Source organism: Macaca fascicularis, chromosome 7, assembly GCF_037993035.2.
Source record: "Macaca fascicularis isolate 582-1 chromosome 7, T2T-MFA8v1.1".
NCBI classification, from domain to species: Eukaryota; Metazoa; Chordata; class Mammalia; order Primates; family Cercopithecidae; genus Macaca; species Macaca fascicularis.
The window spans coordinates 99,148,852-99,174,196 of record NC_088381.1 but is presented as its reverse complement, the minus strand read 5'-3'; the positions used below and the strand labels follow the sequence as shown (position 1 = coordinate 99,174,196).

The window sequence follows — 25,345 nt, the reverse complement described above, 5'->3', positions numbered from 1 at the left end:
AAAAGCAAAAAAGAAAATATGCTTTTTACAGCCTTTCCTCTTAAAAAAGTGATTTTATTATTCTAGAGAAGTTTTCCTTTTCAGATTTATTGCCTAATTATAGTTTCATGAAGATCCTTATTAAGTTTAATGAATTTTTTAATGTGCTCATAGTTTTTGTATCCCCACCTAAATTATAATAATAATAATGAATATTCAAGGAAGGGAGGTTTTGTCTGTTTTAATAAAAACATTGAGAACAGATAAAAGCAAACCCTATCATTCTGTTTGGATTCTAACAAATTTGGAACAAACAGGATTCTAACTGTTTTGGAATAAAAATAGTAGATGACCAGGCACAGTAGCTTACACCTGTAACCAAGCACTTTTGGAGGCCAAGTTAGGCAAATTGCTTGAGCCCAACAGTTAAGAGCAGCCTAGGCAACGTGACAAAACCCCTTCTCTACAAAAATACAAAAATTAACTGTGCATGGTGGTGTGCAACTGTAGTCCCAGCTACTCAGGAGGCTGAGGTGGTAGGATCACTTGATACTGGGAGTTAGAGGTTGCAGTGAGCCAAGATCTCGCCACTGCACTCCAGCCTTAGCAACAGAGCAAGACCCTGTCTCAAAAATGTAAATATAAAGAAGTGAACCTGGCAAGATCCCAGGTACAGAAAGTGGGTTATAAGCAATATCAGCAGTCTCCAGTAGGTGTCGTTACAGAACCAGAAGATAGAAACTACATGAATAGTGAAGTTAAGTTTCTAATTTCCTATTGTCCCAGATATGATATTTATGTAACATATCAGGCTGTTTGCTTTTCAGCCATACATTTGAGTTATGGAGAAGAAACGTCTTAATTAAAGTATCTATATTTAAACAGCAACCAAGTATTTCAAGCCATTTTGTTATTATTGTGGTTAGCCTTATGTTTAAATAGTTGTATAACATGTGGTTGTCCTAAGGTTGGAAATAATATATTATTTAATATAAGTTAATGCACAATTTATTCACAATTTATTAATGCATACGTAATTGTCTTTTAAATTAGCTGATTCTCTATTCTGACTGTAGGGTTCTAACGCAAAAATGTTTAAAGGTTGGAAAGTCAAGATATTTTATACAGAAAAGAAATAATATTGATCTCAATCATATATTGTTTGTGATTACTTTTTTTTTCTTTGAGACAGCCCAGGTTGGAGTGCGGTGGCTCACTGCATCGTCTGTCTCCTGGATTTCAAGTGATTCTCCTGCCTCAGCCTCCCAAGTAGTTGGGATTACAGGGATGCATCACCATGCCTGGCTAATTTTTGTATTTTTTAGTGGAGATGGGGTTTCATAATGTTGACCAGGCTGGTCTCAAACTCCTGACCTCAGGTGGTCTGCCCACCTCGGCCTCCCAAAGTGCTAGGATTATAGGCATGAGCCACTGTGCCCAGCCTGTGTGTGGTTACTTTATTTTATGTTTTGTTTTGTTTTGAGACAGAGTTTCACTCTGTCACCCAGGCTGGAATGCAGTGGCACCATCTCAGCTCACTGCAACCTCCATCTCCCGGGTTCAAGTGATTCTCCTGCCTCAGCCTCCCGAGTAGCTGGGACTACAGGCATGCGCCACCGTGCCCGACTTTTATTTTTAGTAGTGACGGGGTTTCGCTGTGTTGTCCAGGCTAGTCTGGAACTCCTGACCTCAGGTGATCTGCCCACATCAGTCTCCCAAAGTCCTGGGATTACAGGTGTAAGCTACTGCTCCTGGCCTGTGTTTGTGGTTGCTTTTAAATAGATTTTCACCTTATTGCAAAGAATGAGTTCCTTAATTCACCTGAGGATTGTTCCACCCTTGACTTGCACATTGGAATTATCCAGACAAATTTTTAAGATACTGAAGATCCTGATTAGTATGGTATGCATAATGTGGGGGTGGGCACTGAAATTTTTTAAACCCCTTAGGTGATTCTGATAAATGGACTGCTTCAACAAATTATGTCACTTGTGAATGGATGGACAGAGAGGAAAAGCTTAAACAGTTATAATTCTCAGTAGTAAAAAATTTTGCCGTTATATACCCTCTGTCTAAAAAGTATTATTTTGTTTTTGTTTGTGGTTACTGTTTTGTTTGTGTATACGTGTGTACCCTCTGTCTAAAAGGTATATAATGTAAAATGTATGATGTAAAATAAGTCAGCATTTTCAAATGTTACATCTTCGCCCTTTATTCAGTTAACTGCATTTTTATTCCATCTAGACTTAAAACTTTTAGTACCTATCATTTCATTCCAAACTGATAATTATATGTTATAATTGATACTACTTATGAGTACTAATTCAGTATTACTAAGTCATCTCCATCTTCCTGAAGATCAGAATCTTTTGTTGAGATCTCTATAGGAATTGGTGTCATATATCTTGAATCCTTGATTAGTTAATAGTATATTCATTCTCTTTCAGGATTGGGGGCAGAGGATGAAGAAAAAGATTTTGAGCTCTGACAATCCTGTTTTATAGTCTTTGGTCCATGAATGTGGTCAAGAAATAATAGTATAAGTCAACTTATAGTACAGAATGACATAATTCTTAATCTCTAACCTTATGTATTTTTATAACTTTAAGTGTGATACAATTTCACAGTAACAGATGTAGGATATGATCTAATAATGACGTTATAGGTTTTTAAACTTGGGAACTTGATCACACAGTTATTCATAATTCCCCTTTGTTGTCACATTTACCCTCCATAATCTTCCTATAGGGTGCTTTGGGCATAAATAATGTTCTTGAAAAAAAAATGCTGGCCAGGCGCAGTGGCTCATGCCTGTAATCCCAGCACTTTGGGAAGCTGAGGCGGGTGGGTCACGAGGCCAGGAGATCAAGATCATCCTGGCTAACATGGTGAAACCCCATCTCTGCTAAAAATACAAAAAAATTAGCCAGGCATGGTGGCGGGTACCTGTAGTCCCAGCTACTCGGGAGGCTGAGGCAGGAGAATGGCATGAACCAGGGAGGCAGAGCTTGCAGTGAGTTGAGATTGTGCCACTGCACTCCAGCCTAGGCGACACAGCGAGACTCCATCTCAAAAAAAAAAAAAAAAAAATGCCTTAAATATGCACTTAAACAATGGACAGAAAGCTTTTTTTGTTTGTTTTTTTAATTTTTTTTGAGGCAGCATCTCGGTCTGTCATCCAGGCTGGAGTGCAGTGGTGTGATTTTGGCTCACTACAGCTTCAGTCTCCCAAGCTCAAGCAATCGTCCTGCCTCAGCTTCCCAAGTAGCTGGGTCTACAGCCAGGCACCACTACACTGGCTAATTTTTTTTCTCTTTAGTGGAGATAAGGTCTCACTATGTTGCCTAGGTTGGTCTCAAACTCTTAGGCTCAAGGGATCCTCCTGCCTCTGCCGCCCAAAGTGCTAGGATTACAGGTATGAGCCACCAGAAAAAGTTTCATATGCAAGATATTTAGCATGTTATTTGTAATAAGAAAAATTAGAAATAGCATAAATTATCCAAACTAGAAAGTTGGTTAAATAAATTATATTGCCAGAATATATAATATTAATACCTATTCACTAATACTATTATAGTGAAACCATATAATAGTTAATAAGATGGGAAAATCCCTGATAATGTTGTTTAGGGGAAACAAAATAAGTTATTAACAAAGTATGTACAAAACGATCTCTGTTTTCTAAAAATTTATTCATATGTCTAAGGGAGAAAAGACAAGAACAAAGATGTCAAAATGTTAATGGCGGCTCTTTGTAGGTGGTGGGATTTGGGGTAAATTTTTCATGTGCTTTTCTGAGTTTTTCAAATTTATTACAACAAACACAACATTGATGTAAGGAAATAAGTACTTTTCTAAGTATTACTAGTACTCCACCATTTTATTACATTTTACTTTCATTTTTATTTTTTATTTTTGGAGACGGAGTCTCGCTCTGTCACCCAGGCTGGAGTACAGTGGTGCCATCTCAGCTCACTGCAGCCTCCACTCTTGGCTCAAGCAGTTCTCCTGCCTCAGCCTCTCAAGTAACTGGGACTACAGGCATGCGCCACCATGGCTGGCTAGTTTTTGTATTTTTAATAGAGATGGGGTTTCACCATGTTGTCCAGACTGGTCTCAAACTCCTGACGTCAGGTGATCTGCCCACCTTGGCCTCCTAAAGTGCTGGGATTATAGGTGTTTGCCATTGTGCCTGGCCTTTATTACATTTTATAAGTTGATTTTATACATACTGCTTTCCCCAACCCATATGACGTACACATAGCTTCAAACCTTCCTTTTTACTCTTTTAACTCCTTGTACAATTAGGTTTTTTAAAGGCACGATCCCCATGTCTATTCTGATTTGATAACAAAATTGCCATTTACAGGACCGCTTGCCTTGTAGCCTCAGTAGAATGATGGAGATCTAGTTTTAAAGGACTTAGGGATATTATTGAAAGTACATTAAGGTCAGATAAAAGTATATCTGTATTTTCATGTTCAGCCAGTCATGCCCTGTGTTTAATTACCTGATCTGTTGTCTTTTATGCTTGCTCAACAAGCACACCTGACTGTCTACACTACATGCCAAACACAAGTTATTAGGGAGATGAAGATAAAATTATAATCTTTACCCTTCTGCCATCAAGATAATTTACGACTGAAAAAGTTATCTTCAGTATATTTCAGGTTTCTCATTTAAAGGCGGAAAAGAGGGAAAAGGAAGTATAGGGCATAGAAACAATGTTTTAAGAGAGAAATTAATGGTAAAATGGGGTGGTTTATTTTATGGTTACATGTATTTAATCTTGACATAAGGAATTAAAACCTCTGTTCTATAAGGACATGAAATATTGTTTATATTTATCTTAATTAGAATTGTGAAAATTGGAACATTTTTCTCACCAGTAGTCGAATGGTTGAATAAATTTTAGTACATGTACATAATGAAATTTGGATTTAGAAACGTTATAAAAGAAGAAAAATGACCAGGCACAGTGGTTTACCCTATAATCCTAGTACTTTCAGAGACCGAGGCTGGAGGATCACTTGAACTTAGGAGTTCAAGACCAGCCTGAGCAACACAGTGAGGCCTTGTCTCTTTAAAAAAAAAAAAAAAAAAAATTAGCAGGGTGTGGGTAATGTGTTCCTATAGTCCCAGATACTCTGGTGGCTGAGGCTGGAGGATCACTTAAGCTCAGGAGGTCGAGGCTGCAATGAGCTATAATTGCATCTATAGCTAGCCAGAAGCAGCATAGCTCTTTGAATCCCCAACTATGCTTTGAAAATATACTTTGGACTATACTATATGTAAAACAATTTTAACCCTTGCTTTTTTCATTTAACATTACCTTTTTAGCACTTTTCAAATCATTTTTATTCTTCTTTCTTTCTCTGAGACAGGATCTTGCTTTGTTACCCAGGTGGAGTGCAGTGGCATGATCATAGCTCATTGTAACCTTGAATTCCTGGGCTCAAGTGACCCTTCTGCTTCAGCCTCGTGGGTAACTAGGACTACAGTCATGTGCCACTATGCCTGGCTAACTTTTTAATTTTTTGTAAAATAAGAGGTCTCACTGTGTTGCCCAGGCTGGTCTTGAACTCCTAGCTTCAAGCAGTCTTCCTGCCTCAAATTCTGTGAGGCTATGTGTTACATATAAATTTTTGTGGAGTTATATCAGTATTGACTACTTTTGTTGGTATCTCAAATTTTAGTTTTCCAGTTATTGGAATGTACATTCTCACACTTACAATTACTGCAGTCGTTTAAAGAACCTAAAGTGTGAAGTTTAAATTGTATTCAGAGGCCAGGGGCAGTGGCTCATGCCTATAATCCCAGCACTTTGGGAGACCAAGGTGGGCAGATCACTTGAGATCAGGAGTTCAAGGCCAGCCTGGCCAACATGGTGAAACTACTACTCTACTAAAAATACAAAAATTAGCCGGATGTGGTAGCACACACCTGTAATCCCAGCTACTTGGGAGACTGAGGTGAGAGAATCTCTTGAGCCGAGGAGATAGAGGTTGCAGTGAGCTGAGATGGTGCCAATATACTCAAGCCTGGATGACAGAGCGAGACTCCATCTCCAAAAAAAAAAAAAAAGTCTTTTTGCTTTTAAATCCTGTTATTTCTGATTGTAGGCTTCCTATATTGGAACAGCTTTTGGACAGTATAAAGCACACAAAAGGAGCTCGTCAGCAAGTGGTTCAGTTACATGTTGTTTCTTCAGTTTCTAGTTTCTTGAAGGTAATTCTATTTATTTATTTAAATGTTTGTTTCATTTTTTAAAAAATTTGTGGCCAATGAAGTTTGTCGGAGGATGATGTTTTTAAAATGCTCTTTTTTCCTTCGTTTTTCTTAATCTCCTGATGAAAAGTTTTCAGGATTTGTAATTCTCCTTTAACTTTTTGTCCACATAAAACTTGTTAGAAATCAAACCTATGATCTCTGCATAGAGCCATGCGTTAACCTACCAATCCTGATATCCTGGGCCAGGGATTGATGGACTATAGCCTGTGGACCAAATCCAGCTCATTGTTACTTATGACTTACCGTTTCTACGTACAGTAAAATATGATAGACTTCATTAGTCGCTTATTTTGTGGACATCTCTGTAAATGTTCTTCAAACCATTTATACCTTAATGATAATTGATTGCCATATTGCTGCCTGGAGGTTTAAAATTCTAAAGTGCTTTGTGGAAAAAAAAAAGGAATTATATTTGTATTATCAGTGTGGATTTTTGTGTTCTTATTTGTTTTTAAGTAGTAATCCAAGTATGAACATACTTGGATTTGGTTATCCAGAATATACATTCCTAACTGGATATGATAATTTACTACAATTGTAAGTTTGGGTTGTTCTTTACATATTTCAGTACGTGGCTCTCTCCAAGGGATGTTTAGGTCCAGAAGAATTGAAAAGATTTGCCCTAACATTAGTTACGGGAGCCCTAGAAAGTACCAACCCCTTGCTGAGATGTGCAGCTGCAGAGGCGTGGGCTAGATTAGCCCAAGTGCTTGATGATGGAGCTTTTACTGCTGGATTAGCTCAAGTTAGCTTTGACAAGTAAGTGAATTTCTTATTTAATACTCAGGGGCTATGTTTCAAAACTGGGTATAGCTTTCTGGTTTGTTGGAACTAGTAAGATCTTCATGCTGAGATTTAACTAAGAAAAATTGTCAAATGTTGACTGCTTTAAAATAAAGGAAAGAAAATAAAAATTGGCCTGCTGATCTTGGCACATAAAACTATTACTATTTCAGCTATAGTCTTTATATAATAAAGATCAGAATCTATATGAGTGATATAATTGATCATCAGTGGGATGGACTTTAGGATAGTGAAATATTTATACAGTTTTATAATGTAAAATGTATATATGATAAGTAATAATAACAAACTACAGGAAAAAAGACTGTAGGTTGCAGATAAGGAAACAAACGGTACTTTCATGTCTTTTTTTTTTTTTTTTGAGATAAAGTCTTGCTCTGTCGCTCAGGCTGGAGTGCAGTGGCACGATCTTGGCTCACTGCAACCTCTGCCTCCTGGCTTCAAGCAATTCTCCTGCCTCAGCCTCGCGAGTAGCTGGGATTACAGGCACATGCCACCACCCAGCTACTTTTTTTGTATTTTTTTAGTAGAGACGGGGTTTCTCCATGCTGGCCAGGCTGGTCTCAAACTCCTGACCTTGTGATCCGCTCGCCTCAGCCTCCCAAAGTGCTGGGATTACAAGCGTGAGCCACCGTGCCCGGCCTGTACTTTCATTTCTATCAGTTGTATAACTTTCAATAGATTACTTAATCCTCTCAGCCAGTGTTCTTCTATTCCAGGTGGTACTGCGCTACCTACTTAAGAATGTTAAGGTAAATGAGATAGTAAATATTAAAGTAATATGGGGAAAAAGCCTACAAATAAAACTTTGTGGTTGTATTATATATCTATAATAAGTTATATTAGGAATGGTGCTGGTAGTATTCATAGCACTTTGACCTTGGAGTCTACTCAATATGTATGTCTGATTTGAAGTCTGGAGTCAGGTTATTAACTTGGCTCTAATCCCAGCTCTACCATTTGATAGTTGGTTACTTTGTGAGAGCTATTTGAGCTATTATTTTGGTTTCCTCATCTATAAACAGGAACTGATAATAGTATGAATTTCAGGGTTGTTGAGAGTATTAAAGAAGGGCTAAATATAAACCACTTAAATGAGCACACAGTAATTTCTAATAAATTCCTAATAAACGTTAACTTCTCATATTTAATTTTATTTAATTTATTTTTGAGACAAGGTCTTGCTCTGTCACCCAGGCTGGAGTACAGTGGTGTGATCGTGGCTCACTGCAGCCTCGAACTCCTGGACTCCAGCAATACTCCAGCCTCAGCCTCCCAAGTGACTGGGTCTACAGGCTTGTGGCACTACGCCCAGTTAATTAAAACAAATTTTTTTTTTAGTAGAGACAGGGTCTCATTATGTTGCCCAGGCTGATCTCAAACTCCTGGGTTGAAGTGATCCTCCCGCCTTGGCCTCCCAAAGTGCCGAGAGTACAGGCGTGAGCTACCACACCTGGCCTATTTAATTTTAAAATCAAAATTAAGTTGAAACTCTATGAAATTGAAGTATCTCAGCATTTGAGTTTTTAAAATGTAACTTAATGATAAAGTAATAATAATGTTTGTCTTAAAAACCTTCTTCATGTGTATATATGAAAGACATTGAAACTGTTCATACTAAACTAATCAATAATATGAAGACGTTTTGATTCAAAATGTTTTCCTTTGCAAGATGCCTTTCGGTTACTTCAGAATTTTTTATTAGTTAGCCAAAAATATATTTCTAAATTTTGCAATTATCCATATAAAAAGCTTTGCCTAAGTGACAATGTACATGCATTAGTTTTTGGTTTTTTTTTCTTTTGCAGTGATTACCATTTATTTTTATTTTCATATTTACAGATTGAAATCAGCAAGGGATGTGGTTACCAGAACAGGACACTCATTGGCCTTGGGGTCCCTACATAGGTATTTAGGAGGAATAAGTTCTTCTCAACACCTAAATTCTTGTATTGGAATCCTTTATACTTTGGCACAGGACAGCACTTCCCCTGATGTGCAGGTAGGTACCTCATGTGATACTTCCCTTGAAATTCATGATTTGTAGATGATGCAGAATGTGTTTATATTGAACATTAATAATTTGTGAATATGGTTTTCCCCCCATAGTAATTGTGGAAGCCATTGTTAACCTTGATGGATTTTTAAAATTAAAATCTTCTCCCACACTCAGAATGTCTGAAGTCAATTTCATTGTGTTTTTCTGAAAACGTATCTCTGTTCCATCTTAATAATAGCACCGGGCTAGAAGTGGTGGCTCACGCCCATAATCTCACACTTTAGGATGCCGAGGCAGGTGAATTGCTTGAGCTCAGGAGTTCAAGACCAGCCTGGGCAACATGGTGAAACACTATCTCTACAAAAGATACAAAAATTAGCTGGGCATGATGGTGAGCATCTGTGGTCTCAGCTACTCGGGAGGCTGAGGTGGGAGGATGGCTTGAGCCGAGGAGACAGAGGTTGCAGTAAGTCCAGATTGTGCCACTACGTTCCAGCCTAGACAACAGAGCCAGACCCTATCTCAAAAAATAATAATAATACTAAATAATAATAATAGCATCTACTATTTTAAAGAACTTAATAGGTCCAGGTGTTAACGATACATTCTTCTAAGTCTCGTAGTAATTCTCTTAGTCCTCGTAATAATTTGTTAGGGTGTATAGCCCATCATGGGGAAATAAAACTGAGGCTTAAGAAGCTAAGCAACTTGCTCACAACTGAAAAGCTAATAAATCATGGAATCAGATCAAGAACACAAGTCATGGACTCCAAACTCCTGTTCTTAACCACTTTATCATATCGTTGTACATATCTTACCCATTTCTGTCAATAAAATCATCATTCTCCTATCTTAATCAAATATATGATTTTTATTTCTCCTGTTCTTTTACTCCCCTTCTGTCATCTTATCTGTCTCCCTTATTAATGTGTGCCGAATTACTGTCATAGCCTCCTAATTCGTCACATTTTTAGTCCTTTTCTTTCCAACTCTCTCTAGATATAAGGCTAAATTCATTTTCCTAAAAGATTTTCATCTTGCCACTTCCCTGCAGAAAAGCTTGACAAAGTGCTTATTGCTTCTTGAATCAACTTCTTTATTCCAGTCCCATCAACTGACTCCATAGATGTTTTCTGTTATTACTTCAAAGTGTTCACTTCTACAGATGATTTATCCACATGTCATTCTCATGTCTACATTTACATTATTTTCTTTTTCTCTTCTCTCCTTACATGCCTATTTGATATTCCACATCTTTTAGTCTTTTAAGATCCAGTATAACCACCATCTCATCAAGCTTTAATCCAGTTAGCTTTCCTTCTCTGAATTACCATATTACTACTTGCCTCCTCCACTTCATCTAGTACTTGACTGAATTGACTTACAAGGTTTCCATTTTTCACCCGTCTTTATATATAGTACTTTTTGCTTCTGTTATATTCTTCTCTCTGTTCAACAAGTCTATTCTGAATGTGCCTAGTTTTATATTGAATACCTTTTTTGTTGATTAATTCATATACTTTCCACAGCTCCCAGTGTCATTTCTGAATTTTCTTGATTGCTGTCTCTCACCTAACAAATAGAAGCTCATTTTTGCAGCGTTTAAAGTACTGTAAGCTTTCTTATACATCCATTGATAAGAGGAATAAAACTTTTTCAGTTCATTTTCTGAAGAGAGAGCTTTTAATTTACTTCTTGTTATAGAACATTAAAACATACACAAAATTAGAAAGTATACTATAATGAATCTATTATACCCATCACCTAACTTCAGTGGTTATCAGTATATGGCCAGTCTTTTTTCATTTAAACCATAGTGTGTGTGTGTGTGTGTGTGTGTGTGTGTGTGTGTGTATCTGTGTGCGTGTGTGCACCTGTCATAAATGTACATATCTATGTACAAACAGTACATTATGTAACCACCACCTGAAATCAAGAAACAGCCCATTATCAATACCCCATACACACTTCTCATACTGTCTTCTAGTTAACTACTTACCCCCACCAAGGATAACCACTATCCTAATTTGCAACAGCATAAATTTGTTTTGCCTGCTTCTGTACTTTATGTAAATGGAATCATACAACATATATTCTTTTATGTCTGGCTTTCTTCACTCAACATTATGTTCAAGAGATTTGTCCATATTGTTGAATGTAATTGTAGATTTTGTTGCATCTTTTTAAAAACTTGAATTTTCATTCTTTCTATAGATTAAACAATAAAGTTTTTCAACAAACTAGATTTGATTCAAGCTGTTAGCTAAAGTACCAACTATTACTTGCAATTCTTAATGATGAACTATATCATTCTAAATTAGATGATTGCCTCTGAGTTGGAAGTCCTCCATTTCTCTTTCCGCATTAGTAGTAGCATACACATTTGCTGTTACTTTATTACTTGCTTCAACAAAAGAACAACTTAATGTATTTTATGTTTCTTAATGCTGCTGTAATGTTTTTAATTGTTTTTCTTTGTCATTACAGACCTGGGCATTACATTCTCTATCACTGATCATTGATTCTGCTGGCCCACTGTATTATGTGCATGTGGAACCTACCCTTTCTCTTATTATAATGTTGTTGTTAAATGTGCCTCCTACTCATGCTGAAGTTCACCAAAGCCTTGGTCGCTGTTTGAATGCCCTTATTACCACGTTAGGTCCAGAGCTACAAGGTGTGCATAGCTGCTTTTGTGATGTTTTACATTAAAAATAATACACATAAAAATGAATTCAGTTCGTGGTCTGTATGCTTGGCACATGATAGGTGCTGTATGTTTTGTTAAATGAATGTATAAATGCCGTTCAGCCTGATTTATCTTACCTTGAAAAGACAGAGTACAATATTTCGACAATTACGTATCTCCTAAAGATACCTTCCTTGACAGTTAAAATGACAGACATGAAGCAGAATCATCCAAAGAGCTCTGATCTCTCTTTAAGAAATAAATGGCTAAGTCCAAAATTTCAAATATTGCAAGCTGTTCAAATTGCATAGTATTACATGATTATAATACATGAAAGTAATTCTTAACTAATACAAGCGAGGCTAAGTTTATTGGCAATTTCTAATTCCACTTTTTATGAAAATTTGGTATAACCTACTGATAGTCTTAGGTTCTTCTTTGCATAATAATTTGTGTTGCAATAAACTTTTCAAATTAAGAATAACTAAAGTAGGTCAGGCACAGTGGCTCACACCTGTAATCCTAGCACTTTGGGAAGCTGAGGCAGGTGGATCACTGGAGCTCAGGATTCGAGACCAGCCTAGCCAACATGGTGAAACCCTGTCTGTAGTAAAAATACAAAAAATTAGCCAGGCATGGTGGTGTGCACCTGTAGTCCCAGCTACTCGGGAGGCTGAGGCAGGAGAATCACTTGAACCCAGGAGGCAGAAGTTGCTGTGAGCCGAAATGGCACCATTGCACTCTAGCCTGGGCGACAGACTGAGACTCTGTCTCAAAAAAAAAAAAGAATAATCTAAAAACCTGTCACTTAGATTATCCCTACTTTTGTAGAAGAAATTGTAAGTCACAGATTTGTAAGCTCAAAACTGGAAGTAAATTTTAAAACCTGTAATATATGTTTAAAGAGTAATGTTTTTATAGGCCAATTATTAAAAGCTTTCTGCTTTTTATTTTAGGTAACAGTACTTCAATTTCTACCTTAAGGGCCTCCTGTCTACTGGGTTGTGCAGTAATGCAAGATAACCCAGACTGCCTTGTTCAAGCTCAGGCCATCTCTTGCCTTCAGCAGCTTCATATGTTTGCTCCACGACATGTCAACTTGTCTAGCCTGGTTAGCTGCCTCTGTGTGAGTATAAAATTGTAAACCAGTTCTTAGTTTCTTTTATTTGAATCTTAGATTTATCCCAGTACACATTTTAATTATCCTCTAGACTATGTACAAAGTTATATGTTATATACATAGCTATTTCCCCTCAGTTCTAGTCTTTTTGGAGAGTAGGGGACAGCTTTCATGTAATCAGCTCCTAAATCTCTTTTATATTGATTCATTTTTCTCCCATTAATGTTGAAATTGATATTTGGAATATTTATTCATAAATCAATAAACATATATTGGGTGCTTATAATGTCCCATGTACTGTATAAATCTGTGGGACATGCAAAACTTTATGTGGTCACCTGTCTCTTTTTTTCTTCTTTTTCATCTATTCTGAGTTATTACAAAGTTCTTTACATCCCAGATGGAGAAATAACACTTTTCCTTAGTATTCCAGCAACATATACATCAATATCTGGCTTCTAATATTGTATCTACTGAATGTAGAAAGATAAAGGCCATCAACCAGAAGTTCCTTTGAAGTGGTTCGTTGTCATTGGTTTTAAGACTTCCCCTGGCCAGGCGCAGTGGCTTACGCCTGTAATCCCAACACTTCGGGAGGCCAAGGCGGGCAGATCACCTGAGGTTGGTTTAAAACCAGCTTGGCCAACATGGCGAAACCCCGTCTCTACTCAAAATACAAAAATTAGCTGGGCGTGGTGGTGGGCGCCTGTAATCCCAGCTACTGGGGAGGCTGAGCCAGGGGAATCGCTTGAACCCAGGAGGTGGAGGTTGCAGTGAGCCGAGATCGTGCCATTGGCACTCCAGCCTGGGCAACAAGAATGAAACTCCGTCTCAGGAAAAAAAAAAAAAAAAAGATTTACCATGTCACCAGTTTCTATCTGGACTTACCTCAAAAATTGAGTTGCATTTGGAATTATAAATTGGCACCATTGCTTTTCAACTTTTTCTACTCCTGCAGTGTTTGTAGCACACTCCCATTAGTAACGTGACTGTTGAAAATTATATAGACCTTTCATTTTCAAGCTTAAGGCAAAATATGCAGCATTTCAGAGCTTGAAAAACCTTAGAATCTTAAAAATCTGTCATATAGATTATCCCTACTTTTGTAGAATGTTGTTTGCATTATTAAAATCAGTCTTCTCAATAAAAAGATAAACTGAAGACCAAAAAGTTAAATAACTTAAAGTAACACATGTAGCTCACCTAAGTGGTGGCTAAATCTACATTGCAGGTTTCTGGACTCCTCCTTCAGTCCTCATTTCATTATTCCGTACTATCTTTGTAGATCTTATGGATAGATCTTATCTCAACTCTGCCACCTTCTAGCTGTGTGCCTTTAGGGAAGTCCCGTAATCTCTTCTAGCCTCAGCTACCTTGTCTGCAAAATATGAGGATTACACAAAATGCTGCTTATAAAGGCACACGTCTCAGGCATTTAATTAGTACTCAATAATGGTAGTTGCCCTTGCTGTCTTGACATGTGTCTTCAACACACAGTATATTATTATATTAACTATTGATACTGATAGTCTTATGAAACTATTTATTTATATATTTTTTAGAGGCAGAGTCTCACTTTGTCATCCAGGCTGGAGTGCGGTGGTGCAATCATAGCTCACAGTAGCCTCGAACTCCTAGGCTCAAGTGATCCTCCCCCCTCAGCCTCCCAAGCAGCTAGGACTACAGAAATGTACCACCACACCTAGCTAAGTTTTTTTCTTTTTTGTAGAGACAGGGTCTTGCTATGTTACCCAGGCTGGTCTTGAACTTCTGGTCTCAAGCCATCCTTCTGCCTCAGCCCAACAAAGTGCTGGGATTACAGGTGTGAGCCACCATGCCTAGCCCGATAAAACTTTAAAGAGAATGTGACTGACTTTCTGATAGAAACTTTTGTTCCTGTATTTTTTCAGATCTGGGTCAATCATTTTAGGGAAAACAGCACTTACAGGAAAAGGATTTTACCTGTACCATTCAGGGATTCTTCCCCAGGAATATTACTTTTATGTTTGAAGAGCCATTCCTAAAACCAGTTATTGGAAAAATTTTTTGCTCCTTTGCATTTGATCTTTTACTCTCCATTTAAATTTGGTGATACTGCCATTTTTACTTCTTGTCTTATAGATTTCCATTAATTACCTTTAAAATTTCTCCTTTACCTGATGCATGATTTTTTTAATTAACTAATTGAGAAATGAAGAGCAAGACTAACCCATTAATTCATGATGAATAAAATCTGATCAGCTGGGCACAGTGGCTCAGACCTGTAGTTCCAGCACTTTGGGAGGCCAAGGTAGAAGGATCATTTGAGCCCAGGAGTTCGAGACCAGTCTGGGGAACATGGTGAGACCTTGTCTCTACAAAAAATTTTAAGAAAATTACCTGGGAATGACAGTGTGCACCTGTAGTCCCATTACTACTTGGGAGGCTGAGGTGGGAGGATCACTTGAACCCAGGATGTTGAGGCAACAGTGAGCCATGATTGCGCCACTGCACTTCACCTTGGGCAGTGGAGCAAGACACTGTCTCAAAAATATAACTAAATAAAATCTGATCAAACTTACTAAGTTTTTTCCTTTCCCAAATCAAAAAAGGGTACATATTACTGCAGGAAAAAAAATAGGCATCAAAAAAAGTTACACATGAAAAAGAACAGAGATTATTATATTATCAGACTTTTGGGTACATTCAGAGCAAGTGAGAAAATCTGAAGTAACAGTTACAAATCGTATATTAACTCATAATATTCAAGCTGTAAAATTATTTTTTAAATACATAATCATAGTCAAAAATTATCACTATAATATATTAATTTAGTGTCTCAACATTTTGGTTAGTAATTTATTCTGAATTTATTAGATTGAATTTATTATATTTTAGAGTATTCACCAAAGTAAGGAAATTGCATTTCATCATAAGGCAAAAGTCTTACAGGAAGGAATTTTCTTCTAACTGCATGCTCTTTAACTTCCATACTGAACTTGGCCTTAGCTACACTAGCAATTCTGAATATTCTCAGTTTCAAAACTTGGCTTCTAAGAGTTAAACTATAATTAACTTCTGATGAGGTAAACCATTAACTTTGCCTCTTGCTGGACACCTGCTTCATGTGAATGCAATCCAGAACACTCCTCTCACGCTCATGTCTCGTTGATTGGGTTCGATACTGAAGCTTAATCAGATTCCAAAGAAAAACCTAAAATTAATCGCGTGTACGTTTTAAAATTATATATTTATGTCTTAGAGTTCTTGAGTTGACTATTTTCAAGAACTTGGCTCAACTCGTTTTGTTGGAAAATAAAATATTTGTGGCGAATTTTTAAGCTGAAGCTAAGCCAATTTGAATGATAACTATCAACATTTATATTTTAATGCTTAGCTGACTGTTGTCAAAGTCATCCTAATATTTATCTTTTGGTTTTGTCATGACTGGTGTGTCATTTGTTTTTGTGCAGGAGATCTTGTTGGATAATTCTGTGTTGGTAGGTCCCTGACCCTTGATTCCTAACTTTTTTTGAGTTTTGCGGTGCTGTTTCTTTGTGTCATTTTTTTGGTTGTAGATGTTTGTTTTCCTCTGCATCTCTTTGTTTAAGCGAACCATTAATGCTAAGTCCAGTATGTGTAGCATGTTTCATGGTGTTTATTTGATACCAATATAAGCAAATCCTTCCTAACCTTCTCCAGCTGGTGCGCTCACTCCTTGCACTAAATTTGGTCTCCTTTTTATTTAGTATATTCGTTTCAGAAAATAATTGTAGTTACAGTTTTATTTAATTTCTGTATTTTGCCTGCTTTGTTTGTTTGCCTTAAGCCACTGTATTCCTCTTCCCAATATAAATGCTGGAGAATGACATGGAGACATTAAGCCTCCTATTTTACTTTGTGTGATAGCCTTCAATCTTTTTTCTACCAAACAGGTAAAGGGTACTTCTAAGCATGCTTTTTCTAAAAAATGTTTGACTAGCCTGAATAAATGCTGCACCTGCTTTGTATTATATGCTTGTAAGACTCCAGTTGAAATAACTAGTAGACTTATTAACTTTTCTTTAAAATTGTCTTGTAAAGTGCTTTTTTGGTCATTGTTGTTAAATACAACAGTAATCTTGGGAATGAATAAATGTAATCTTTTTATATTTTAACTTCTTTGTTATCCTAACCTGCTAACAATATAGTTTCTAAACATGGGATTACATTATACCTTGAGACTTTTCTATGAATGGCATTCCTCTCTATCCACTTTTGGGTTCATAATACAGCTTGAAGGTATAACAGAACATCCTTACAAAGCTATTCCTGCACTCTATCCTGGGTAACAGAGTGATACTCTGTCTCAAAAACAAAAAACAAAAACAAACAAACAAAAAGAAAGCTGCTCAATGATAGATGCACAAATTTGTTCTGTTTCTTGGCTTCTGATAAAATGTAGAATTTGGCTCTCTTTGCATGTGTTTCTTCTTGTATATTCTTTTTTTCTTTTTTTTCTTTTTTTGAGACAGTTTCATTCTGTCATCCAGGCTGGAGTGCAGTGGTGCAATCTCAGCTCACTGCAACTTCTGCCTCCCAGGTTCAAGGGATTCTCCTGCCTCAGCCTCCCCAGTAACTGGGACTACAGGTGTGTGCCACCATGCCTGGCTTATTTTTGTATTACTAGTAGAGACAGGGCGTGACCATGTTGGCCAGGCTGGTCTCAAACTCCTGACCTCAAGTGATCCACCTGCCTTGGCCTCCCTCAGTGTGAGCCATCATGCCCATCCCAGGCTGGAGTGCAAAGGCATGATCTTGGCTCACTGCGACCTCCACCTCTCAGATTCAAGCAATTCTCCCGCCTCAGCCTCCCGAGTAGTGGGGATTACAGGCACCTGCCACCATGCCCTGCTAATTTTTTTGTATTTTTTAGCAGAGACAGGGTTTCACCATGTTGGCCAGGCTGGTTTTGAACTCCTGACCTCAAGTGATCCGCCCACCTCAGCCTCCCAAAGTGCTAGCGTTACAGACGTGAGCCACCACACCTGACACTCTTCTTACATATTCTTAATAGCTCCTACTACCTACCTTTTATTTCCTCCCAAAATGTAGCCTCTGCTCTTTACAAAACTTCATCTACTTCAGTCCTATTTTTCCCACATATGCCATATCTAAAGATCACTGTAGAATTATGCCATTATTTCTCAAATTTTGCTTTGAAGATCACTACCATAATATACATATTTATTTTGTAGACCATACCAAACTGATCTTTACTTTCATAGTTAGTACAAAATTTAAAATCTCAACTTTATTTCATATATGAAATCACTAAGAATTTTTATCCATTAACCTTCAACTTGTAACTGAAGTATATTACCAGTCTTATTTGCCATGGGTAGATACAGCCTATTGATACTTACATGGCATCTGTAAGATGTGTACATATATGTATTCTATCAATACATAAATATGTATTGATATATATAAATTTGGTATTCTGTAATGCTTGTCTCTAGAGAGCATTTTTGGTGAATGTTTTCTGCCTTTATTTGAAAATGCATTTACTTTATATGTTGTCTGATTAAAATATTATTGTTAAGAGACTACACTAATAATAACTAACATTTACTATTTGGCAGGTACTGTGGTAAGCACTTTGCATGTTACTTTGTGTTAATGTCACAATAGCCCTGAGAGATGCATTAGTGTTACAAATGAGGAAACTAAGGCACTCTAGAGGAGTTAAATAATTTGCCCACGGTCACACAGCTAGTAAGTGATGGATCTAGGACTCAAATTGAGACGTTTTGACTCTCGAACCTCCATTTTAACCAATATGCTGTATTGCCTGTATGGATTTGTATAAATTTCTGCTTAGAGGATGATAAAACATTATAATATATCTGCATGAACACAAATGTATGAACTGCAACAAAATCCTTTCCATTGTAATTCTTTTTTTCTCTTAAAACTATGTTTGCTCATATAAATTCTGCCTTCTGACACTGCCAAAAGACTTTTGCTTAGATTTATGAGTAGTGCATAATCTAGTACACATATTACCTATTAAGCTGTTTCTAAGTTATATCATCAGAAATATATTCTAGAATAGTTTCAAGAAGTTCCTATGTATTTATAAACTGTGTCCAGCCCACTGATGGGCTGGACAGAATCAGGAAGGGGTCCAGTGAATATCTATTAGGCTCACTGAGTGCCAACAAGAATTTTAGCTCTGTCATTCCTTAAATGGTATTTTTCAGGTGAATCTTTATAGCCCCTACTTGTTACTGAGAAGAGCAGTACTGGCTTGCTTACGTCAGCTTGTACAAAGAGAAGCAGCTGAAGTTTCAGAACATGCTGTTATGCTTGCTAAGGATAGCAGAGAAGAGTTGACTCCAGGTAATTCTCTTGATCAAGATTATGTCCAGGTCCAATGATTATTTTTATTTTAAATTTTCCATATATACATGAGTTTTGAAACAGTTTAAAAGTTAATGTGCCTTAAACCTGCTACAAGAAAGAATTGCTAACAGTTATTCCAACCAGTGATGTTACTGGTTTAGAGCAGTGGTTCTCAAACTGGTTTTCAAACCAGCAGTGTATACTTCACCTGGGAACTTGTTAGAAATGCAGATTGGGACCCATCCCAGACCTACTGAACCAGAAATCTGGGAGTATTACCTGGCAATCTGTATTTTTAAATCCATATTTTTACAGTCCCTATGTTAGTGTAGCTGTGTGCCACATAATGGCGTTTTGGTCAACAACAGACTGCATTTACAACAGTGGTCCCATAAGATTATAATACTATATCTTTTTTTTCTATGTTTTGATACACAAATGCTTACCATTGTGTTATAATTGCCTATAGTATCCAGTACAGTAAGTTGTTCTACGGGTTTGTAGCCTATGAGTAGTCTGTACCATCTAGGTTTGGGTAAGTACACTCTATGATGTTCACATGACAATGAAATTTCCTAACAACACATTCTTCAGAACGTAATCCTATTAAGGCATGCATGACTGTACTAAAGTTTGAGAGCCAATGATCTAGAGCAAGTTTTTTCACAGCAGTCGAATGAAATGTGATTAGCCCTTAAATAATTTATCACACATGCCTCTGTTTGCTGCAGAATCTCACTTTCATAAAATTTATTATAGTTACGTCTGCTACAAGTTAAAGAGTTTTTAATGCCCCTTCTTTTACATTTTAGAGCTGAATTAAAGGATTTCTTAACCAGTAGGGATTTAAGTGTATATCACTTCATTTTAAAACTATTATATGAATAACCTGAATTTGCATATGAATTCAAAGAAACTGCTAGCCTACAAAAATAGTAATAATAGGCCAGGCGTGGTGGCTCACACCTGTAATCTTAAGCACTTTGTGAGGCCAAGGCGAGAGGACTGTCTTAGGTCAGGAGTTCAAAAACAGTCTGGGCCCAGACACACTGGCTCATGCTTGTAATCTCAGCACTTTGGGAGGCCAAGATAAGAGGACAGCTTGAGGCCAGGAGTTCAAGACCAGCCTGGTCAACATAGTGAGACCTCATCTCTATTTTTAAATATATATATATTTTATACATATGTACATATATTTTGTGTGTGTGTGTGTGTGTGTGTGTGTGTATATATATATATTTAAAAAACACCCTGGGCAACATGGCATGACCCCATCTCTACAAAAGAATTTTAAATTAGCCAGGTGTGGTGGTACACATCTGTAGTCCCAGCTACTAATTAATCAGGAGGCTGAGAGAAGAGAATTGCTTGAGCCCAGGAGTTTGAGGTTTCTGTGAGTTATTATGCCACCACACTGCAGCCTGGGTAACAGATCAAAACACTGACTCCAAAAAAAACCAGTACAAAATCTTACACTCTGGCCAGTCGCAGTTGCTCACACTTGTAATCCCAGTACTTCGGGAGGCCAAGGTGGGCAGATCACCTGAGGTCAGGAGTTCGAGACCAGCCTGGCCAACATGGCAAAACCCCGTCTCTACTAAAAATATAAAAAATTAGCCGTGTGTGGCGGCATGCGCCTGTAGTCCCAGCTGCTTGAGAGGCTGGGGCACAAGAATTGGTTGAACCCAGGAGGGGGATGTTGTGGTGGGCCGAAATTGCACCACTGCACTCCAGCCTGGGCACCAGAGTGAGACTCTGTCTTAAAAAAAAAAAAATCATTTGTATGTATAGTTTTCAAAGTACTGTCATACTTTTAGAAAGTCATAACCTTCACGGAGCTTTTCAGTATCTTAAGTTTTTAGATCCATAATATATTTTACTATCAATAACAGTTCTTTAAGTAACAGTTTTATTCTTACATTAAAATGTTTAGGGAGCTGAGCCAGTTGTGGTGGCATGTACTTGTAGTCCCAGCTTCCTTAGAGGCTGAGGTGAGAAGATCACTTTAGCCCAGGAATTCAAGGCCAGCCTAAGCAACATAGTGAGACCTTGTCTCTAACAAAAACAAAAACAAATTTTTTGCTTCAACTTGCATAAATCAGCATGGCTGGGCTGCTATTCAGGCATACATATACATAATACCTAGTATTGTGGGTTTAGTTCCAGACCCTGCAATTAAAGCAAGTCAGGAATTTTTTGGTTTTCCAGTGCATATCAGAATTATGTTTGTACTATACTGTAGTCTGCTAAGTGTGAGATAGCATTATGGCTAAAAAAGCAATGTACATACCTTAATTTAAGAATTCTTTATTGCTAAAAAATGCTAACCATCATCTGAGCTTTCAGTGAGTCATAATATTTTTGCTGGTAGAGGGTCTTGCCTCAGTGTTGATGGCTGCTTAATCAGGGTGGCGGTTGCTAAAGGTTTGGAGTGGCTGTGGCAATTTTGGCCATTTCTTTTCTTTTTTTTTTTTTTTTTTTTCTGAGACAGAGTATTGGTCTGTCTCCCAGGCAAGAGTGCAGTGGCGCCCTCTCGGCCTAGTGCAAGCTCTGCCTCCGGGTTTCTGCCATTCTTCTGCCTCAGCCTCCGAGTAGCTGGGACTACAGGCGCCCGCCACCATACCCGGCTAATTTTTTGTATTTTTAGTAGAGATGGCATTTCACCATGTTAGCCAGGATGGTCTCGATCTCCTGACCTCGTGATCCACTCGTCTCGGCCTCCCAAAGTGCTGGGACTACAGGCATGAGCCACCACGCCCAGCCAGCAATTTCTTAAAATAAGATAGCAATGAAGTTTGCCATATTCATTGACTTCCTTTCATGAAAGATTACTCTGTAACGTGCAATGCTTTTTGATAGCATTTAACTTAGAGTAGAACTTTGAAAACTGGAATTAATTCTCTCAAACCTGCTACCACTTTATCAACTAAATTCACATAACATTCTGAACCCTTTGTTGTAATTTCAACAGTGTTCACAGCATCTTCACCCGGAGTAGATTCCATCTCCAAAAACCATCTAGAATGATGAATTCTTTCCGGAGGTTTTCAGTTACTTTGCCCAGATCCATCTGTCTGTGGCAGCTGTAGCCTTACAATGTATTTTTTAAATAAGACAACTTGAAAGTCAAAATGACTCCTTAATCTGCAGAATGGATATTGTGTTAACCAGCATGACAACGTTTATCTCCTTGTACCTCTCCATGAGAGCTCTTGGATGACTAGGCACATTGTCAGTGAGCAGAAATATTTTGAAAATAATCTTTTTTTTTTTTTTCTGAGCAGTAGGTCTTAACAGTAGACTTAAAATATTCAGTAAACTGTGTTGTAAACAGATATGCTATCATCCAGGCTAGATTTGGCATAATTCTTTTATTTATTTATTTATTTTTTTTTAAGACAGGGTCTCTGTTGCCCTGGCTAGAGGGCAGTGGCACGACCTGGGCTCACTGCAGCCTCTACTTTCCAGGCTCATGTGATCTTTCCACCTCAGCCTCTTTGGTAGCTGGGACTACAAATGAATGTCACCTCACCCAGCTAAATTTTTTTTGTGTGTTTTTTGTGGAGATGGGGTCTCACTTTGTTGCCCAGGCTGGTCTTGATCTCCTGGGCTCAAGTGATCCACCTGCCTCAGCCTCCCAAAGTGCTGAGATTACAAGTGTGAGCCACCATGCCTGGCCTGAAACCTCTTTTTTAAATAAATTACCCAGTCTTGGGTATGTCTTTATAGCAGTGTGAAAACGGACTAATGTGAAGGACACACCCGTACATGATCACACACCTAAGAAAATCAATATTGATTTACAGCCCTCACACACATTTCCCTAGTCATCCAAAAAATGTCCTTTATGATTCCTCACCTCCTCACCACCACCTAAATCTAAGATCCAGTTATGACTCACATTACCTTAGCCATTATATCTTTTTAGATCCCTAATCTGAAACATTTGTATCACCTCTTTCTGATCTTTGAAAGATAATTTCTCTTTTAAAATAGCCTAATACCAACAAAACAAAACACCCACAAAGGCCAGGCACAGTGGCTCACGCCTATAATCCCAACGCTTTGGGAGGCTGAGGCAGGTGGATCTGAGGTCAGGAGTTCAAGACCAGCCTGGCAAACATGGTGAAACCTCGTCTCTACAAGATAATACAAAAAAGTTAGCTTTTTTTTGGAGGGGGGCATGGTGGCACATGCCTGTAATCCCAGCTACTGGAGAGGCTGAGGCAGGAGAATTGCTTGAACTTGGGAGGCAGAGATTGCAGTGAGATTGTGCCACTGTACTCCAACCTGGGTGACAGAGCAAGACTCTGTCTCTAAAAAATAAATTAAAAAAATAGAATAGCCTACTAATAATATAACCTTTCAAATCTACATACTTTCATAAATGCTAGATGAGTTAACTCTTCAAGAGAAAATGTATTTGTCTGTTTGGCATTTTCAGAATTAAAGGTAATAGTAGATGCTAGATCAAGGCTTGTATTTCCCCTTTGAGGTATTACTTTGTAGTAAGAATATTGTATAGTGATATATGTTTATTCAGTAGTCCCAATAGCTTAGTTGTAGTAATTAAACAGTGTTTTCCATATAGTGGTTGTTTTCTGTTTGGGCTTTACTCTCACATTAATGTATTTTAAAGCTTTATACCAGAATAAGGAAAACTTAATTATGTTTATTTAAAATTAGAAAATAATTATACTGGGCCGGGCGTGGTGGCTCATGCCTGTAATCCTAGCACTTTGGGAGGCCTGGGTATGCGGATCACCTGAGGTCAGGAGTTCAAGACCAGCCTGACCACTGGTGAAACCCATCTCTACTAAAAATACAAAACTTAGCAGGGCATGGTAGTGGGCGCCTGTAGTCCCAGCTGTTCGGGAGGCTGAGACAGGAGAACTGCTTCAACCTGGGGGGCGGAGGTTGCAGTAAGCCGAGATCACACCACTTCACTCCATCCTGGGTGACAGAGTGAGACTCTGTCTCAAAAGGAAAAAATAAATAAATAAGCACTGAATAAAATTTATAAGTATTGAGCTGGGTGCAGTGGCTCAGACCTGTAATCCCAGCCCTTTGGGAGGCTGAGACGGGTGGATCGCCTGAGGTCAGGAGTTCGAGACCAGCCTGGGCAATGTAGTGAAACCCCACCTCTACTAAAAATACAAAAAATTAGCTGGGCGTGGTGGCGGGTGCCTGTAATTCTAGCTACTAGGGAGGCTGAGGCAGGAGAACCGCTTGAACCTGGGAGGCAGAGGTTGCAGTGAGCCGAGATTTTGCCCTTGCACTCCAGTCTGGGCAACAAGAGCGAAACTCCATCTCAAATAAAGAGAAAAAAAAAGTTTTATAAGTATTGGACACACTCCAGTCTGGGCAACAAGAGCGAAACTCCATCTCAAATAAAGAGAAAAAAAAAGTTTTATAAGTATTGGACACTTCTTGGGTAAAACTTTTTACCTGATTAAGAAAACATATTAATAATAACATATTAATACTTTTTTTAATGACATTACATAAATTACAGCTATATAGGGTCATAAATAATCCCAAAATTCAAGTGTGAACTAAAATGGATCTCACTAGATTAAAGCACAGTATTTGGGCTAGTTCTTTAAGATATATTTTCATCTAGTATTTGAATAACTACTGAATGTGTGAGCTTGTGATATGGTAGTTTTGTTTTCTGTGTTACTTCAATAGTTGATTTTCTTCTTGTCAGATGCTGACATCAGAGAAATCGGCCTTGAGGGGGCATTATTGATCTTACTAGACAAAGAGACAGATGAGAGATTATGCCATGATATCAAAGAGACTTTAAATTATATGCTTACATCTATGGCAGTGGAAAAACTCTCCCTGTGGTTAAAACTTTGTAAAGATGTACTTGCTGCATCAGCTGGTAAGTATTGGTCATTAACAGTTAAAATAATAAAATTGAAATTTAAAACTTTACCTAAAATTGTTTACCACTGAGAATTCATCAGTCTTGTCTAACTAGCTGGATTCTGATTGTCTGATTATTGCTTTTCTTCAAATGAAGATTATATTTCTAGTGTTTTAGAATTCTCTTTAATTTGAACAATATAAATCCAATACTTAAACCTGC

At 37.7% G+C, this 25,345-nt stretch overlaps 1 protein-coding gene across 33 annotated transcripts in view; it reads left to right on the top strand.

Moving 5' to 3' along the window:
* Nucleotides 1-25,345, top strand: part of HEATR5A (HEAT repeat containing 5A) — a 124,416-nt gene that overhangs the window by 62,877 nt on the left and 36,194 nt on the right. For 16 of the 33 annotated variants that reach the window (XM_073997204.1, XM_073997193.1, XM_073997201.1 and 13 more), the window contains 7 exons: nt 6,102-6,207; nt 6,839-7,029; nt 8,917-9,076; nt 11,561-11,750; nt 12,719-12,888; nt 19,107-19,245; nt 24,959-25,138. In XM_073997204.1, the coding sequence (XP_073853305.1) occupies nt 6,102-6,207; nt 6,839-7,029; nt 8,917-9,076; nt 11,561-11,750; nt 12,719-12,888; nt 19,107-19,245; nt 24,959-25,138 (1,136 nt within the window). Of the gene's footprint in view, nt 1-6,101; nt 6,208-6,838; nt 7,030-8,916; nt 9,077-9,311; nt 9,465-11,560; nt 11,751-12,718; nt 12,889-16,334; nt 16,362-19,106; nt 19,246-24,958; nt 25,139-25,345 lie in introns of those variants that run through there. The other 17 variants (XM_073997199.1, XM_073997185.1, XM_073997197.1 and 14 more) reach the window with 3 other exon arrangements.